The sequence below is a fragment of the Acanthopagrus latus genome, chromosome 12 (genome assembly GCF_904848185.1).
Source record: "Acanthopagrus latus isolate v.2019 chromosome 12, fAcaLat1.1, whole genome shotgun sequence".
Lineage (NCBI taxonomy): Eukaryota > Metazoa > Chordata > Actinopteri > Spariformes > Sparidae > Acanthopagrus > Acanthopagrus latus.
Window position 1 is genome coordinate 533718 of NC_051050.1, and position 19743 is coordinate 553460.

A 19743-nucleotide genomic window follows, 5' to 3' on the forward strand; every position below is an offset into this window, starting at 1 on the left:
CGCTCGTCTAACAGTGGTTTGCAGGTCACAGCCCCAGCATCTCAGTGTGGATAGAAGTGTTCAAGCAGCGTCAAAATGAATACACATACACTCACCGGCCACTTTATTAGGCACACCTGTCCAACTGCTTGTTAAACGCAAATTCCTAATCAGCCAATCACATGGCAGCAACTCAATACATTTAGGCATGTAGACATGGTCAAGACGATCTGCTGCAGTTCAAACCGAGCATCAGAATGGGGAAGAAAGGTGATTTAAGTGACTTTGAACGTGGCATGGTTGTTGGTGCCAGACGGGCTGGTCTGAGTATTTCAAGAACTGCTGATCTCCTGGGATTTTCACACACAACCATCTCTAGGGTTTACAGAGAATGGTCCGAAAAAGAGAAAATATCCAGTGAGCGGCAGTTCTGTGGGCGAAAATGCCTTGTTGATGCCAGAGGTCAGAGGAGAATGGCCAGACTGGTTCGAGCTGATAGAAAGGCAACAGTAACTCAAATAACCACTCGTTACAACCAAGGTATGCAGAAGAGCATCTCTGAACGCACAACACGTCGAACCTTGAGGCAGATGGGCTACAGCACCAGAAGACCACACCGGGTGCCACTCCTGTCAGCTAAGAACAGGAAACAGAGGCTACAATTCGCACAGGCTCACCGATATTGGACAATAGAAGACTGGAAAAACGTTGCCTGGTCTGATGAGTCTCGATTTCTGCTGCGACATTCGGCTCAGAATTTGGCGTCAACAACATGAAAGCATGGATCCATCCTGCCTTGTATCAACGGTTCAGGCTGGTGGTGGTGGTGTAATGGTGTGGGGGATATTTTCTTGGCACTCTTTAGGCCTCTTAGTACCAATTGAGCATCGGTGCAACGCCACAGCCTACCTGAGTATTGTTGCTGACCATGTCCATCCCTTTATGACCACAGTGTACCCATCTTCTGATGGCTATTTCCAGCAGGATAACGCACCATGTCATAAAGCTCGAATCATCTCAGACTGGTTTCTTGAACATGACAATGAGTTCACTGTACTCAAATGGCCTCCACAGTCACCAGATCTCAATCTAATAGAGCACCTTTGGGATGTGGCGGAATGGGAGATTCGCATCATGGATGTGCAGCCAACAAATCTGCAGCAACTGCGTGATGCTATCATGTCAATATGGACCAAACTCTCTGAGGAATGTTTCCAGTACCCTGTTGAATCTATGCCATGAAGGATTAAGGCAGTTCTGAAGGCAAAAGGGGGTCCAACCCGGTACTAGCAAGGTGTGCCTAATAAAGTTGCCGGTGAGTGTATATATGACTTGGAGCAATGAGAAGAATGTTTTTCCTGGTTAGCGGACATGGCTGAGGACCCCTCTCCAGACGGGATTCTCAAACCACACTAGGGATTGACCAATTATCGGCTTGGCCGATAATATCGGCCGATATTTGGCATTTTTACGATCATCGGCATCGGCCGTTTTTTTCACCGATAACCGATAAAATTAATTAATGTATTTTAAAATGCGCTCCTTCGGCTCTGATGCAGCCTTCTCTGCCTGAAGTCACCACTCTCTTGGTTGTGTAACAATGTCCCGCCCACATCCCTCACTGATTGGCTACTTGGCACAAGTGAGCCAGTGACACCCAATCAATCAACACTGAAGCCTCTACATGCAGTGCCACAGACACAGAGGAGAAACAGAGGAGTGTAAAGTAGCCTTTATTGTTTGCATTTATAATTGCCAAGTGCCTTATTCTTATGTAATATGACATACAGTTCTAAGCACAATAGTGTACATTTAATGTTCTGAGATTCAGAATATGAATTCATTTCTCTAAATAAATAAATATAATAATAAATAAGGAACTATAAGTGAAAGTTGTGTCTTTATTTACTCCTGCTGTTGTATGTAAAATTTTAATCTGATAAGTAACTATTATATCTATAAAATAGGCATTTTAGTTAAGATTATGTGTTCATGTTCATGTTATGTGAAAAAATTAAAAATTAAAGGACATTTTTTCAGTGTAAACAAACAGTATACTGTATTCATTCTAATCCCTGGTGTGTTTCTGTAAATTCTGACACCAAAATTTTCATTTTTACTGCAAATAAATATCGGTTATACATATCGGCTATCGGTTTCGCTTGGTTATCAATAATCGGTATCGGTATCGGCCCTGAAAAATCCATATCGGTCGATCCCTAAACCACACCACCAGCACACTTGGGACCCTTGCCAGTTAAAATGAATGCCAGTCAAATTAATTACTAAACCAGAGCTACATGAATAACAAATGTCAACAACTGCAGCTAACAGTTAGCTGAGCGGGCTTGCTGGTAGCCAGCAACATTCCTGTACAGGAATCAGCGCCGCTAGTAAGTAAGAAGTACTCAACCCTCATCGAGCACACTCCTATAACCAATCCTGCTCTTGACTGAGGTTAGGACCTCCTATCTCATTAACATATGGATACAGAAATACAGAAATAAATAAATGTAGGTGAACAGAAATGTAGAAATAAATATAAAGCATTTATTTATCTATCTATTCTTTTATTTATTCTTTTATCTATGTATACATTTATTTCAGCATTTAATTATTCATTGATTCATGCATTTATTAATTCCTCTTTTTTCCTCATTTATTTATACATACATGTATTTATTTATTTATTTATTTATTTATGCATTTATTTATACATTTATTTATACTTAAGTCAGGTTTAGTCCTCCATACAGGTCCAGCTGAAGAGTATACGTGCCAAGTTTCACGCAGATGGGACAAAATCCCAAGGAGGAGTTCAAAAAAGTAGGTTTTCCAGTTTTTGAGATTTAGCAAAAAAAAACTTTCTAGGCAGAAGTGGGTGTGGCCAATTGCAAGGTGATTCAGCTCCATTCATTAGAAGGTTTTTGAATGTGGGACATATGGTGTGGGAGTTATATCGGGGTGTAGCGCCCCCTGCAGACGGATATATGTAGTTTTTTGTGTCCAAGATATATGCAGGAGTCTGGACCAACCCTTCAATTTGCACCGCCCTCCCTTGCACGGTTTAGCCTGCAGCACCACTTATAGCCGCAGAAAAATAACAATAAAAATCCTTACAATTATAAAAGGGTTCCTAGCACCGCTGGTCCTAGGAAACGTGTCTGCTTGCATATGCGTTCCCTTGGCCCCCTAACAAGACAACAATATCCCATCACCTTGTAACTAATAGAAAATCACCTACTAATTAATTCATGGCTCCTACAAGTGGTATACTGATCCTTAGACTGGTATACTGATCCTTGGACTGGTAAGTCATGTGTTGGTATTCCACCGACACATAACGGTATGTGCCGCTTGAGACTAGCCCCATTCAAACAGGAGAAGATACATAAAAGCCACAGCCGCGGTTCGCCAATTCTCCGCTGATGGTGATTCACACAGAGCAAAGAATCTCCGCCTTAAATACAAACCGCCATGAATTTACACAGAAGTCCGGCACTGCGGCTCCTACAGAGGCATAACGGTACATGTCATGATGTGTGTTTTCAAGGTGTTTCCCCCGGTGTCCTCCCTGTCAATCTGACTCCCTCACTCACGGGACAGAGGCTGTTTTCTGGGGGAAGATTCACTGGAGTCTCAATCGGGAGGGCTGACCATCGCTGTGATTTATTTTCATTACAAACACTCGGTGAGTTAAAGTTCTTTGCCAGTGACAGACGCTGTTTTTTAAGGGCAGAAATGTGACGAAGAGTTGGTAGGACAGGCGGGAGGACACCCCTCGGCGCCTCCGAGAGATTCACACTGAGACAGAATTGGCATAATAAAGCCGCATCCAAAAGGCAGTGTGAATGGGGCTACTGTTATGCCATTGAAAGACTGTTAAATGGGTACCGTTGACTCGATAGCAGAAACTTTCAACCTACCAACCAAACGATACTGACAGGATTTCTTTATAAAGGAGAACACAATAATGCAGTACTTCAAACAAAATCTACGTGGCGGAACATAAACCAGTGTGGCATATTATGTATCATGTTCAGTGTACTTTGAATGACCAGAAAAATCCACTGATTAAAGAAAATATGTCTTGCACAGATATTGGGATATTTTCAAGGTAGTTTTACCGTGAACTGTTTTACTTCTGGCTTATTGTGATAAGAACCTATAGATCCAGCTTATTAGTCTTTGGGCATCAATATACCAACTGATCCAGTGGTATAAGCCTTCAGGTATCATACTGGCTAAATCTGGGTTGCATCTATTTGATTCTTTATTCTATTTATTAGGAGCTTATTCTGGTCATTCAAAGTATAGTGAACACAATTCATAGTATGCCACAATGGTTAATGTTCCGCAATGTAGACTGTTTTTTTTTTATTAAGTAATGTATTATTGTGTTCTCCTAATAAAGAGAACCTGTCACAAAGTAGTGTTTGGTTGGTTGGCTCATAGTTTCTGCTATCGATTAGTCAGCCTGGCTACCGTGGCTGGGTTGAAGCTTGGGTCTACGCTCCTGGACAGCTAGCAAGCGAGCTAGCAAGATTTGAAAGTGGCACCTCCTCCAAGTCCGGGATGGGAACCGCAACGCAGCAGACCCATATCCAGTGGAAACTGGGCCAACTCATTAGTCATCCTCATGGCTTAAAACAACACACAAAGAAGCTAACGTTAGCATTGGGCTAATACGAGTTACAAACGTAGCGAAGTTGGCAAACCTTACATATTTCATGAAAATAACAAATCCCCACGAAACAAAACAAATCATTACCTGTCCAACTGAAAGAGAGCAACCTCTGCATCACTTTTCAGGTCCTTCACATGCCCCAGTTGTCTCCACCGCTCAAACGTCGCACCGATGTTGACTCGAATCTGACTTTTTTCTTTATCCAGAGCCTTTTTCGTCGCAGCCATTTCTGTCTCGGGATTTCTTTTCCTTGCCTTTTTAGCGGGGTGAGCTGTTACAAGTAACGCATTTTCTCTGCCATTGTAACCAAATGAACGTCTTCTCCTGCAGCTCCGTATTTCTGCAGAGGTGTGTGCTAAATATTTCCGGCATCAGTGAAACGTGACGTGTGCACGCGCGGAGGAGGGAGGGGGCGCAGGCAGCGTGAGACATGAAGGCATCGGACCAATCCGTGCTATTCAGGCCAAAAAGCATGGATTGGTCAGCTTTTTCTCAGTGCTGCAGCTGCCACAAGGTTCTGATTATTTTCGTTCCTTTTTCTGAGAACATAATGTATTGACTACTCTCAGGATAGCAGGACCATTTCACGCAGTTTAACAAAATGTATTTCTGAAGAACACTACAGACCCTATATTTAATATTAGCCAAGTTAGCTGAAGCTAACTCTTCAATTAGCACCATTAGTTTATAGATAGAAATTAAGACATATTACTTTATTATCATATCGCAAAAATCCTAAGTGTAATAACGTTGTATATGCATACATGCCAGCAACATAACATAACAGAAATGCAAATATTCCTTTATTTAAGGCAAAGTGTTGAGTTAGCATTGTCAATGAAGAAAAATGTGTACATTTACAGCAGTACTTGCTATAAAACCAGCCCAGTAGCATTATTTTCATCAGGGGGCGGTACCCACTTTCAGTCTTTCAATAGCATAACAGTCTCAATCGGCACATATTTTAATGTGTCGGTGGAATACCAACGGAACAACAGTGGCATACCACTCCAAGGATCGGTACGCCAATCTAGGGATCGGTAATTACCGCCGAGAAGCAGATGACATACCTTCGGCCATTTTTCGATCCCGGCGCTACCACGAGTGAGGGGGACGGGGCACAGATTTCACAGATGCCGTTCAGTAAAGTTAACGATAGTTTCGAACAATACTAGGTACATGCGTGTGCGAGCATGGTGGCCACAGTTGGAAGGCATTGTTACCAAATACCAATGGGTGTAGCTAGTGGCATACGTAGTATGCTTCGGACATTTGTTTACCGACCATTTACCACAGACTTCAACAGGCATAGCATGTTTAACATCAAATCAAAATAACAACAAGACAGAGAAAATATACATTAAGCCACGTCTACAAAATTTAGCGCCATTTTTAACATACCTGGCCACCACACGTTCACATTGTATAATGATTCAAGCGATGAAAACCTGTCTGCTACTAGTACTGGACAAACATATGAATTGTGACATGAAGACATGTCTTTCACTCATTTCACTTGCAACGAGGAGCCGGATTTGGGAAAATTGTTCCCGGTCGGGTTTACAGAATAAAAGCGTGTGTGTGTGTGTGTGTGTGTGAGGGAGGGGTGAGTATTCTTTTAACTGCACGTTCACAGAGATGCCTTTATTTTGAAAAGGTGGAAGTGTCGTTATTTATTCCTACCAACGACACACAGGCCACAGGTTTTTCACTGAGGCTATTGGAAGACGTCTAGCGACAGCGAACAGGTACCGCTTTTGTGTTTTTTTTCTTATCTCCAAAACATATCTATTGGTATGGTCCCGTCGAGTTAAATCGCAAACCAACGTAGGCTATGGTCTAGTCATCTTTTGTTCAATTGACCACAGTTTAGATTCGTCGTTTAATCTGTCAACACACACGTCAACGTACAAGATAGCTAACCCTAGCCCATGCAAAATACTGACACGGCAAGTTCCCTCATTAGCTAATTAAGGAGCTAACTTAAGTTAGAGCAAAAATGTAGCCGCTTTGTATCTATACAGTGTGCGAGCTTAGATTAAAAGCACCCTTAAAAGCACAGTGCTAGTTACAGATGGCTATTTTCTTTTGCCATTTCCTGTTAGATTCAGGCGTGACAGCTGTTTTTTCGTGACGGTGTCATTGCATGGTGAAAAACGTCAACGTCAAGTCAACGTCAAGTCGTGTTTTTGTTTTCTAGCTCATCCTAGCCTTGGCAACATGTTTTAACCATTTTTGGCATTGGCCAGCTGTTATTTAAATGGAACCAGCAGCCGTGTAATGAGGTGGTTCCAACTAGGGTTTTAGGTGTTGTAGTAGTGGATGGAATATGGAAGTGGAAATCTTCAATCTATTGAATTTAATTGAATTGTTTATTTTGTTGTCTGGTGGCTTACGTGCTGCCCTGTTTCCATAGTTTCTGCTATCTTCTCAGCAGGCTTTGATGTCAGCACAGCACTGCCTAGTCACACCCCTCCTCTCTCTGTTATTTCCACCTCACTCAGTCAATAGCGATGAGTCACCAAGCAAACTATACATCTCAATGATTTTTTTCTTTGCCATTTATAAGCATCCTCTGAGCTTGTGACACCCAGAAGCTTGCAAGAGTGCAATTGGAGCTTCGTGGTGGGTAGTAGGGTCCCATAAGAGATGGGATGACATGGATGTATCAACTGTAATGGTTTTTCCTGTTTCACAATAGGCCTTTGGGGGTGACTGCGCACAATAGTAAGCATGATTGGTCCAGGTACAGTTAGTGCTGGGCAATATAATTGGAACAGATTAAAAGGTTGGCTTTAAACACCTTGATTTGAATGTAACCACTCTTTTCTTATAACCTTTCAGTTTTATGATTAAAAGATATTTTTAATGTTCAGACTTTGTTAATGAGAAAGGACAGTAGGCGCAGCACTAAAACAAAGCGTGTACAATTTCCTCATTGCTGCACCACTCTCACTGTTTCTGTTAATGTTGTGTCATGTCAATCTAACATAATTATTAATTGATTGGTTGAAGGCATTCAATAATTTATACATGCGATGTGTATTGATGTCGCTGTTTGAATTTGCTTATTAATGTGTGTGTGTTAGTGTATGTGTGTGTATACACAAAAACTTAAGGGAAAACTTAATCGTCACAGTATACCACAGAGTCAGCTAAACTTCAGGGATATCAATCTGTCCATTTAAGAAGCACAAGTGATTGTGAATCAGTTTTACCTCCTAATGAATTTGACAACAGGTGCAATGGAGAGGCAAAAGCAGGACAATGCAAAAAAGGGATTGGTTTACATGTTGCGGCCATAGACAGTTGCACTCTGCTGATCCTTCCTGACTGAGTCTTCTGTAGTTCGGTGATCTGCTAGTGTAGCAGTGTGTCACGACTCGAAGCATGACGTTGTGCCTGTAGCCCAATCAGGTGGCACAGGTAGTCCAGCTCATCCAGAATAGCACATCAATATGTGCGGTCACAAGGGTTTGCTATGTCTCCTAGCACAGTCTCAAGAGCATGGATGAGATACCAGGAGACCGGCTGCTAGACAAGGAGAGCTGGACAAGGCCATAGAAGGGCATCAACCCAGCAGCAGGACTGGTATCTGCTCCTGTGTGCCAGTCGGAACAGGAGGACCACTGGGAGAGCACTACACAATGACCTCCAGAAGACTACTGGTGCACATGTTTCTGACCAAACTGTCAAAGTCCATGAGGGTGGCATCAGGGCCCGATGTCCTCGAGTGGGACCTGTGCTCACAGCCCAGCACTGTGCAGCTCAAATGGCATTCACAGAGCATTGACCAGCTTGACGGGTTTGGCGGTTGGTCAGTGATGGGGGTTGGGCGATTGGACGAATATATCGTCTATTGGCAGAAGGCTCAAACCATCAGTGGTCAGTTTGCTGGAGCCAATTTAATTTTGTTCAATTAATGGTGCACCGCCTTGAAAATCTCAGTCAATAAATGATTAATCCGTAAGCACCAAAATAGGAATGGGCTACATCTGTGGTTTCTGTGTTTAGAAAGGAGTCAAGGAGGAGCAGAACTGACTAGGGCAAAGAAATGCTGGCAGACTGCCTTGGGAGCAGGGCACTGTGTGCAAGTTGCCTGAGCAAGTTGATTAGCAGTGCAGCTCCGCCACCTGTGGTGAAGAGTTGGGAATAAATTTAACCTATATGCAAATTTATAAACTGGTAGAAAAATGCAAACTGCAGCATTTCCTATCTGTATTTTTCAGGCACAAATCCCCTGTGCACTGAAGAATGCAGGGATGAAACCATGGGCTGTAATGTTTAAGTGAATTTGTCTTTACACATTAAAGCACAGATGTCAGAGGGTACTCAGACGGATGGTGTATTTGCAAATACTCGTGCAAATTGGTAGTGTAAGAGTCCTTTGCTGGTAAAGTACATTTGCAGAGATGGCAAATTGCTTCAGTTAGGTCATTTTGCTTGCTGGTTGCATGTGGTTTAAAACCGCAGCTGGTGATTTTGTCTTCTTTTTTGCAGCTTGCTCCTCCATAATTGCATTCACTGAAAGTATGTGGTCTGACGTGGCAGGTAGGAAACTTGAAATATATCGCAGGCAGTGATAGTCTGGGGAAGCATATCCTTCAAGTGTCACACAGACCTCTGCATCATAGCCAACATCTTCAGAGCAACGCAGGGGGTACTGGGTGTCTGCTGATGCAGGACAATGCCGAGCCTTATGTGGCCAGAGTGTTCAGGCCAGGGGTGTTAAAAATATAGCGGGCTGGCCCGAACCTCCCCTGATGGGCAAGTTCGGCCAGTAGGCATTATGTATCAGTGCATCTGGCACCGTGTCCAGAAGCTATCTGATGCCCCGATTTATGTTTTCCCTTAATTTTTTCAGCTCGCTTTTAATTATCAGTGTAGTTTTCTTCTTCTTACTTCTACTTTTTGGTTGACTTTAGGCTTTCAAAGTTATTGATTTTAACTTTATGTCCATTACCTTGAATATTAAAAGTTAGATACCCTTTAGATTGAATGCTGTTTCAAGATCTCCAGGTAGATAAATTATATATCGTCAAATGGACAAGTCTTATTAACAAAATTAAACATAGTAAGACTATTTGACAGAAACTCCTGTTTTACTAAGCTTCATGTCTGTGCTAGCAGATAATTAACACATGCTTTTTTCAGATTGATGCTCCAGACAGCTGTCTTATCCACAATGAGGACCAAAGCGTAAACTGCAATCAGACGTGCTAAAGGAATAAGGTCCAGCAGGGATACTACCTTTACTTCCCCTCATATTCCTACTCTTCCAAAAGGCTGCTGGAAACAGGTGTGACAAGCATCCTTTTATGCAATTTGCCCACTTAGTCTTTTCGCACAGGATAATTCTAACAGCCTCTGTTAAACATTTTGTAGCCCAGGCAGAAGCAGCAGAGGACACAGGCATGATGAGAGTCCCTGTGTTCTGTGTGGTGGTACTGTTATTCATCTGTCACAGCCACAGCCTGGAAATACAAAACCCTGCATATGGGTCTAAAAGGTAAGAACAAAATTTGCTCTTTTGTTGATTTATTTGATGATTGATGTAATTGCCAGGCTCATAATTTTATTTTGTGTTACAATTAGAATAAGTTTACATAATGTTATGCCCAAAAAGTGCATCAGTTTTATTCATTGACGCAGTGCTCTATTGAGATGCTCTGTTTTAGCTTCTGACCTCCCTCCTGAAAAGCCCGGTTGGCTCTGATTGTCAGCTTGCACATGCCCTCCAATATTACAACATTAGTCCAACATCACCATAGATTGGGAATAGCCAGATAAGCAGAGCAAAAATGATAACACCTGAAGCAACGGCCTGAGAATGAAGCTTCCTAATTGAGTGAGAATTAGCATTAAAAATAGAATATAAGCTTTGAGCCAAACTGCAACACTGACTTGTATTTGTGTTGAAAAGCAGCTGATGGATGAAGAGATGTTACAGTGAGAATGAGTCAAATACTCTCAATTGGACTGAGAAATTCAGTAAATCTCAATATATCAACAATTGGGAACATTGCAATATTTAGATGGAGTTTCTGGCTTGAGTGAATAAAAAGATAATTAAGTTAAATATAGTTGAAATGTTGGGAAATATATTGTGTGTGTTTGTGTTTTTGCGCGCTTAAGCATAGCTCTATATGAGTGGTTATGTGTGCATGCTTACACATGCATATTTGACTTCATTTATGTGTGTGTATGTGTGTATCAAACAGACTCATTGATAAATCTTTCTCTCTGTGTGTTGGCCCAGTTGAACCAGGTTGGTCCTGGTAACAGACTGTTAGAGTTGATTTAATTGTGATTTCAGTTGAGGCTCACCTCACATTATCATGTTTCTCCCTCCAAAACAGTAACTGTTATCACTCGAATAATGATTAAACTGTAAGAGTCTTGTGAGCATTTTTTTTTTTGTGTGTGTGTGGTCAAAAATGTGTCTTGTGGAGCAGTTCAGAGAAGTGGATGTGTTTGCTTGCTTCCAGATATTTTTCCTCTCAGTTTAATGGAACGGGTCTGTGTTTCTGTCATTTAAATGCCCACCAAGCCAAATGTATTTGTCTGATTGCCTCCAGAGAACCGCTGTAAAATGAGCACTAATGTATCATTTTTCTACTGAAGTGAAAATTGCGGAAGCCAGGGAGAGTTGAAGTTGAGGTTTTTAGAATTTTTTGAGCCCCTCCTCACTCTGTCAGTTGGCTCCGCCACCCTGGCTGTCAACACTCCACCCCATACACACCAATGCAAAAATCTCAAAGTGGCCAAAAAGTTATCAATGTTTGAACTACTGTGACAAAGTTGAATTGATGTGAGAAAGTCCTTATCTTTGTGAATGTTTCACAGTTTGAATGGAGTTACTATGAGAATGTATGAAGGAGGGAGAACAGTTGAAAAATGAGTGGTGATTTCTGGTGAAGTGATTTCTCATTGACTGCCATTATAATAGCAATGCCATAAAGCTTCAAAGAAAGTTGAACATTTTCAAAAGTTTTAATGGGATTTGTTGAAATGTTGTGAATGCCTCACAACCAATTACTAGATTTTAATGTCAAGTGTCAAAAGCTTTTATTGACAATTAATTTAAGTTTATGCAAAGAGTCAATATTTGCAAACCTCTTCAATTCATCCTGTCATGCTGTCAATCAACTTCTGAGCAACTTCCTTACTGATGGAAGCACATACTTGCATAATTAATACTTGGAGTTTGTTAGAATTTGTGGGTTTTTGCTTCTTGAGAATTGACTGCAAGTTCTCAATGGATTAAGGTCTGGGGAGTTTCCTGGCCATGGACCCAAAATTTTGATATTTTGTATCCCGAGGCACTTAGATGTCACTTTGGCTTATGGCAAGGTCATCATGCTGGAAAAAGCATTGTTCATCTTCAATCTGGTGATTTGGATGACTAGGATAAGTTGCTCTCAGAGGATGATTTGGTACCATTCTTTATTCATGGCTGTGTTCTTTGGTAAAATTGTGAGTGAGCCCACTCCCTTGGCTGAGAAGCAACCCCACATATAAATGGTCTCAGGATGCTTTACTGTTGGCATTACACAAACTAGGTCTGGGACAAGGGTGACCAGATGTCGCTTTGTGCGGGGCTGCACAGCATTTTAATCACTTGTTCCACGTCCCATATATTCAGATCATGTCCCGCAATTTAATTGGGTCTGGTTTTCAAAGTCAAACCATTGCAGGACAGTTTCCTCTAAAATTTGTAATTCATCCAATGGCTGTGAAGAAAGGAGGAACGGCTGTCATCACTGGTCTTTGTCAGCAGCTGTCAATCAAACTGCGCAGTCAGTCAGTTAGTCAGTTGCAGATTTTGGCATGATACAGAAATGCAACTGCAACAGAGATTGGGTCACCCATTACGACTGAGTGAAGCTGGCAAAAGCCGATCCTCACCACATTTTTTTCGAACTTTGCTAGAGTTAATTCTCAATTTCACATGGAGGGGAATACGACCTGAAGCATCACAGTACCTGCGAGTATTATTAAAATGTGTGGCTCAAAAAGACATGAGCAAATCATACTATGCCATTGTAGCAATGGCATAGTAATGGCTTACTTCTGGCAACTCGACCATGAGGCCTGTTTTAGTTCAAGTGCTTCCTTATTGTGCATCTTGTAACAGCCACATCACTTTTTTACAGAGAGTCTCAAGTTATTTAGGGGTCTTTCTTTACATCTCAAACAATTTTCCAAGCGGTTGTGGCTGAAATTATTTTTGGTCTACCTAACTGTGGCTTGGTTTCAACAGAATCCCTCATGTTCCATTCCCTAATTAGAGTTTGAACACCGCTGATTGGAATTCTCGTGAATATCTTTTTATATCCTTTTCCTGTTTTATAAAGTTCAACTATCTTCTCCCAAGGATCCTTTGATAATTCTTTTGCCTTCCCCATGGCTCGGATTCCAGCAACGCCAGTGCAGCACTGGATGAAACATACAGGGGTCTGTCAGGAACCCAGAAACTCACTAGCTCCATTCACACTGCCATTTGGATGCAAGGATCCTGCTCCAATTCTTTGCCTCCACCTCTCTGTGAAATTTCGCTCTGGCGCTGATCCGCCTCTGGAGGTAGTATCAGAGGCGCAAACTAGACGCGAGTGAATGGATAAGCTGGCTGTGCATATCGAGGTCGTGTCGGTCTGAGAGTCCGATAACTACACAGGTCCCTCACTCAACATAATAAAGAGAAATGTCCCACAAAGCAATGTTACGTGACCAAAAATGAGTAAAACGTAGTAACTGTAACTACTGTGACAGCCTCTGCCACCAGCAAAAAACTTAAACTCACCAAGTGTTTGTGTTGAAAAAAAGATGACTGTGACAGTCAGCCCTCCAGACCGAGACTTCAGTGAACTTTCCCCCAGAAAACAGCCTCCCTCCACGCAAGTGACAGAATCAGACAGCACCCAGTGTGCTGATGGCAATTATGTAATTATATAATTCAGAGTGAAAAATGTAATTTTGTCATTTTCCATGATATTTGGGTCATGATATTAATCACAACACATTATAACAGCATGATTATAAACCGTCAGCAGGTACATGTTTAGATTGACAGGGGGACTCTGGAGGAAACACCTTAAAAACACAAAGACATCAACATAATGATGTGTACTGTCACACTTCTTTAGCCACCTGTGTGAATTATACGGGTTTGTCTTTAAGGCGGAGAGGCTTCGCTCTGTGTGAACAGCCAACAGCGAAGAATCAGCAAATAAATCACTGCTGCAATGATGATGCATGCCGCATCTAAAAAGAGCTACTGATTACAGGCAAACAGATCACGGATGAGGATGGTTACCTTTTGTAGCCATTTAAACCTGTGTCTGTCTTATCAGACCAAAACTTCCAGGGTATGTCAACTTTTGATCACGGTCATTCCGGTAGTTTCTGTTGTCATACAATTTTAAAAACAGCAAACACAATTGTTTGACAATAAATGGTTTCAGCCAACCACTACCCATAAGTGAAAGAAAAGTTTTTGTAGTCTCATTTATATTCGCGGAAATATGGCCTGCTAGGGTATGTAAACTAATGAGTGCAACTCTATTACACATATTACCATTTTTATTGTTAAAGTATTTGGCAATGATGTCATGTATTGTTCCTTTTGCACTTTTGTGTTACTCATTATTATTATTATTGTGATATTGTTTGTTATTTTGTTGTTATTGTAAGTTTTAGCAATGTCTGGTTCAAGAAGTTCCTTTGGGACTAATTAAGTTTCATCTCACCACCTTGGCAAAGCATCACACAAAGGACCCTTAGTCTTTCGGCAAAAAAAAAAAAAAAAAAAAATTGGATGAAAAACAAAGGAAGGGAACTTAAAGGCACATTCCTCAGACCGAACGACCAATACCCACCATAGATAAACCATGGTATACCCAGCAAATTACTATAACTAGTCTTGTGTCCTGTTGTAAAGCAGAAAGTTAACCACATTGTTGTTTCTCCCTAAGGTCTCGGGAAAATGTCTTGTCAGATCCCAGCGACTGCATGTCCAGGACTAAGCAGCAGCAGGTCTTCACAAACTCTCACAATTTCTCTGTAGATATCCGGATGCCTGGTGTTGTCCCAAGTGGGGTGAGTCTGTTTCAGTACTACACTGTTGAGTGATGGGTCTGGATCCTTATAGGTCTTGCTACTAGAAATCGTGTAATTAATCAATTAGTGAATTTATAGAAAGTTCATCGGCAGCTGTCCTAGTTATTTATCTTCATCACAGATGTGCTAGAAGACAAAAAGGGGGTATAATGCCCCTTTTCCACTTGTCAAAAAAACGACTTAAACCAGCTAAGTTCATGCTTTGTGTGCAATGAGAATGTTTAACCTCTGCTATTACACCCGGGTCAGTTGAATCTGCAGTAGAACAAGGTTTTTATCACCTCGGCTCAGCTTTGAAATAGATGTAAGTCTTGGGTGAACATGCTAAATTCAGCCAAGCAAAGTGATGACACATTATCAACATCTGGTGGTGGTGACGCGTAAATAAATAAGGAATTTGGGATGCTGTCTATTAAGAATGTTTCATTACTGAACATAGTGTTGGAAGTGCAACCTCTGTGTTCTGAACTTAAAAAAGCTTGACTTTCCAGCTGGGAAAAAACCTGGATCGCTGACCAAGCCCGCTAACTTCTAGTTTAGCGCCTGGCTAACTTGAAGGGGGATAGAATAATTTAATCTTGCGGCGACTCTTCTTGAATTTCTGAACGCTATTGGACTGAATGGCTTAAATACTGATAATGAAATGAGTCATTTGCAGGGGTTGTTGGTGTTTTCTTATTGTTAGCGTGTTCACTCGGGTCTTACATTTAGATCGTTTACATAAGTCGAGCCAAGCTGAGGTGAAAAACACCTGGGTCTATTGCAGAGCCTGCGATTTTTGACCCGCATTTAAAAATAAAAAATAAAAAATTGTGTAGACCAACACATTTTTTGGAAAAGCGATATAAGATATGAGACTATAAGACCTTTGTTGATGGAATTTCTTCAGTGGAGTAGTTTTAGTATTGCTTGTCTGCTCCTGAATTACTCTACATAACATTGCAACCACCATACCCTTTTCTGACATTTAATCAGGTACCCATATGATAAATGTGGGATAAAATGAAGATGTCTATTGCAAGTGAATTCTTGGTATCTTCTTGCCAATTGCTGCTGCAAGAAATTTTCATGGGGCTCAGTAAACATTTCATGAAGTAAGGAACCATACCATTCAACCATTTTGATCAAAAGAAATAGACAATATGTTTGATTCCTCTGAGTTCATATGGCAAAATAAGTTAAGAAGTAACTCTCCTAGAGTAGTAGCGCACTCACTGATGGCTCAGGAGCCACAATGGAGTTCACTGTGCTGAATGTTACTGAACAGTGTACCATAAAATTTACTATAAACTTATGCTGCTGAACAATATGCTGCGAAACATTTCAGCAAGTGATGTCTGCTCTCTATTATTCAGTAAGGAATATCAAATTGTGTTCACCATTCTTTAATGTTTCAGTCGGACACCTACCTGTGTATGGCATATCCTGTGCCGACTAGTCAAGATGCATATATTGGTGAGTATATTTTCCTAAAAATGTTTAGTTGATAGACATGTGAGTCACCCTACACCTTGGGCTGAAGGCACAAAATGGAGGGGTAGAGCTGGGTGGTATAGGCAAGGCATGCATTGGGCCAAAGTGTGCACTGTCTCAGAGTCATCAGTTCCCCAGCTTCAGTGCTTTGACTATTGAATTCAGTGCTTCAGCTAATAACATTTTGGCTTGGCAGCTATTGAAGACAACAGCAAGAACTCAGTGGCACAAATGAGGAGAGAGAAGAGAGGGCTTCCCATATCAAGGGGGCCATGGAAGTCTTTAATAAGTATAATAATAATAATAAATATAATGATAATTGAAAAAACATTTAAGATAATCATCTCTGTTGTTTTTTATTCTTCCTTATCTGTGATGGAATGAGTGGAACACATACTACAGTTTTGGAATACAGTTATTGCTGTCCTTGATCTGTAGGGCACATGATTCTGACTGAAGTTTGTTTTTGAATCAGCTTTGACAGCAAATCAAGTTTAGACAGAAATGGGCCGAGAGAATTGAGTCTGACAGCCTGAAGTAAGTCTAGCATATCATTAAACATTAAATAACTTAACCACAGTGCTTTTGCTCCACAGTGGATTTCATACCTCATGCCAGTATGGATACAGTCCATCACATGCTGCTGTTTGGCTGCCAGACTCCTGTCTCTACCAGCAGCTACTGGTAATACTTAAGTCACAGCTCACTGTTGTCACTCAAGTGTCTAGAAGGAATGTTTTCATTGGTGGGGTAAAACATTATACAGTCATGGTCAAAAGTCTACATTTACTTGTAAAGAACATGTCTATCATAGCAGTCTTGAGTTCCAATGATTTCCACAGTTCTCATTTTTCTGTGATTGGTTACATGTCTCAGCAGGTGATAGATTGTTTTCTTCCTGACCATGACAGTGACACAACTGTGCCATGAAGTATATACAAACAGTTGTTTGCACAGTTGATCTTTGGACCTGTAACTGCTTTGAAATGGCTCCAAGTGACTGATTACTGATTGTTTACACCAGATCAATGCTGAGCTCCTTAGACTTTCCTAGAGTAGTGTTTGTGGTTGAGTCTAATGGGTGTATTAAACAAGCCCTATTAAAATTTGGCCCAGAAAAGTCACCAGCGGTTATCAATCAGAATCACTTGGAAGGCCATGCTACAGAGAACATTTGATTCACACAGTTGCCATGATATATGTGTTCTATACACGTGTATGTAACTTTTGACCACATACATACATACATACATACATACATACATACACACATACATACATGCATGCATGCATACATACATACATACATACATACATACATACATACACACATACATACATACATACATACATACTAGGGCGGTAACGATACACCAAACTCACGATTCGGTTTGTATTACGATTTTTGACCCACAATTTGATACAAACCTCGATTTTTGTATTATTTTCTTAATTAAACTTTTTATTTATGTAACATTTCAATAACCTCTGTTTATGATGCTCGTCTGGTACTATCGGAGACGCAGTATTGGCAACCTAACCAGTGTGAATGAATGAGCCAGCTGCGTGTATGGAGGGCGTGTCTGTCTGAAGGTCTGTTAACTGCACAGGTCCCTCACTGAACTTGATATAGAGAAATCTCCTACAAAGCAACGTTACAGAAGCAAACGAAGGTGACCTAGTAACTGTAACTGTCTTTGGCAATGAGGAAAAAAATACCACAGCTGTACGTGGAGAAGCGTCTGTCCTCCTGTCTGTCCTCAGGCCCGTTCTACCGACCCCCCGTGTCACATTTCTGCCACAAACAGCATCTGTCACCGGCAAATAACTTTAACTCACAGAGTGTTTGTGATGGAAAAAAGGTCCCTGCAACCATCAGTCCTCCAGACCGAGACCTCAGTGAACTTTCCCCCAGGAAAAAAACCCGACCTCACAAGTGACAGGGTCAGACAGTGACCTTTTTACTGGTGGCGATTATGTAATTATGTAATCTAGAGCGAAAAACATAACTTCGGTGGGTCAGGATCTCAATGACGACACATCACAGTAAGGGCAGCAGACAGAGTAGGGGAAGTAGACAGAGAGGCTCGGCTGCATCACAGCCAAAATAACCCAGTTTTGAATTGATCTCTTATTGGCCGTCAGATTAAAAAAAGGCAGATGCTGATATGCGTCAAAATGCCCGATCTCGGTGCCGATAATCGGCCCGACCAATAATCGGTCGATCCCTACAGAAAAGTCACCAGTGGTTATCAATCAGAATCACTCGGAAGAAGTTAACAGGCCATGCTACAGAGAACATTTTATTCACTCAACTGCCATAATATATATGTTCTATACAAGTGTATGTAACTTTTGATCACAACTGTGCACATACATACATACATACATACATACATATATACACACACACACACACACACACACACACACACACACACACACACACACACACACACTTGCACACATGCACACATGCACACATACACACATACATATACGTATGCTCTCTTCTCAGTTTATTTAAGATGGACTTATCACTGTTGTTATATTGACAGCAGTCACCGTGACTATGTGTATTGTGAAAGGTGACAAACCCACAGAGAATTAGCCAACCCTTCCATTTCCCTCAGCTCTAAGAATCTTTGTAGAAGGTAGCTATTTTCAGTGACGAGGGTCTTATAAACCCACTGCACAATATCTGTGCTTGTCTGCTGTTTGGTGCTGAGCAGGTAGAGATGAGCTGGTGAAAATAGTGGAGTATTTAGAAGAACTAAAAGGTGAGTGCTTACTGGAAATTATTCAAGTGGATACAAACATGACTCCAAAGGAATGATAATACTGCTTTGTGTCGACTGAAAGTGCAGACATGTTCACCATATAGCTTGTTCTGGTTCTCTGAATGGGCCAATCTCCACAATGATTCTTATGTCTTTTGTGTCATGCCCCTCTGCATTTTGCTACTCAATACTTAGTTTGAAAGAGGAACTGCTCAGACCATTACAAGTAAGGTTGCCCTTGACTTCCCCCTTTTGAGTAAACCATGAACGGAATGACTAAGAATATCAAGAAACACTATGACAAATCATATTTTCTCCCTGATTGCCTGAATACCAGTCCTTTACAATGGAAGTGCCAAACACAATAGCTAATTGCAGTACCACCTCTGTGATTTACTATTTACATTGTTCATTCATTTCTCTCAAGGGACTGTGGAAGTGTACAAGGCACATGTGAGGATGAAGCTTCCATTATATACGCCTGGGCTCGCAATGCATCACCAACCAAATTACCTAGAGGTCTGTCTTATGTGTTGATTGATAATAACTAAAAATCATATTTATTCACTGACTTCAAGCTGTATAGCCATGTGGTGAGTTTTGCTGTCTTTTGACCAGGTTTTGAGATCTATCTCTAAAATGTTGCCCTCCTTTTAAATGCAGTGGATATAAATGGAATGTATATGTCAGTACTTGCATTCTTGT

The 19743-nt window shown here is 41.2% G+C and overlaps 2 protein-coding genes across 7 annotated transcripts in view; one reads left to right on the forward strand and one right to left on the reverse strand.

Moving 5' to 3' along the window:
* Positions 1–6203, reverse strand: part of pomk (protein O-mannose kinase) — a 29536-nt gene extending 23333 nt beyond the window's left edge. The window contains exon 1 of one of the 5 annotated variants that reach the window (XM_037117747.1): positions 6068–6197. The gene's annotated coding sequence lies outside the window, so the exon portion shown is untranslated. Of the gene's footprint in view, positions 1–4750; positions 4999–5736; positions 6009–6067 lie in introns of those variants that run through there. The other 4 variants (XM_037117748.1, XM_037117746.1, XM_037117749.1 and 1 more) reach the window with 4 other exon arrangements.
* Positions 6204–6314: 111 nt separating this feature from the next.
* pam (peptidylglycine alpha-amidating monooxygenase) overlaps positions 6315–19743 on the forward strand; it is a 75456-nt gene continuing 62027 nt past the window's right edge. The window contains exons 1-7 of one of the 2 annotated variants that reach the window (XM_037117743.1): positions 6315–6414; positions 9821–9965; positions 10052–10175; positions 14641–14764; positions 16183–16240; positions 16855–16942; positions 19466–19557. In XM_037117743.1, coding sequence (XP_036973638.1) covers positions 10081–10175; positions 14641–14764; positions 16183–16240; positions 16855–16942; positions 19466–19557 — 457 coding nt within the window. In that variant the 5' untranslated portion in view covers positions 6315–6414; positions 9821–9965; positions 10052–10080. The remainder of the gene's footprint in view (positions 6415–9820; positions 9966–10051; positions 10176–14640; positions 14765–16182; positions 16241–16854; positions 16943–19465; positions 19558–19743) is intronic. The other variant, XM_037117744.1, reaches the window with a different exon arrangement.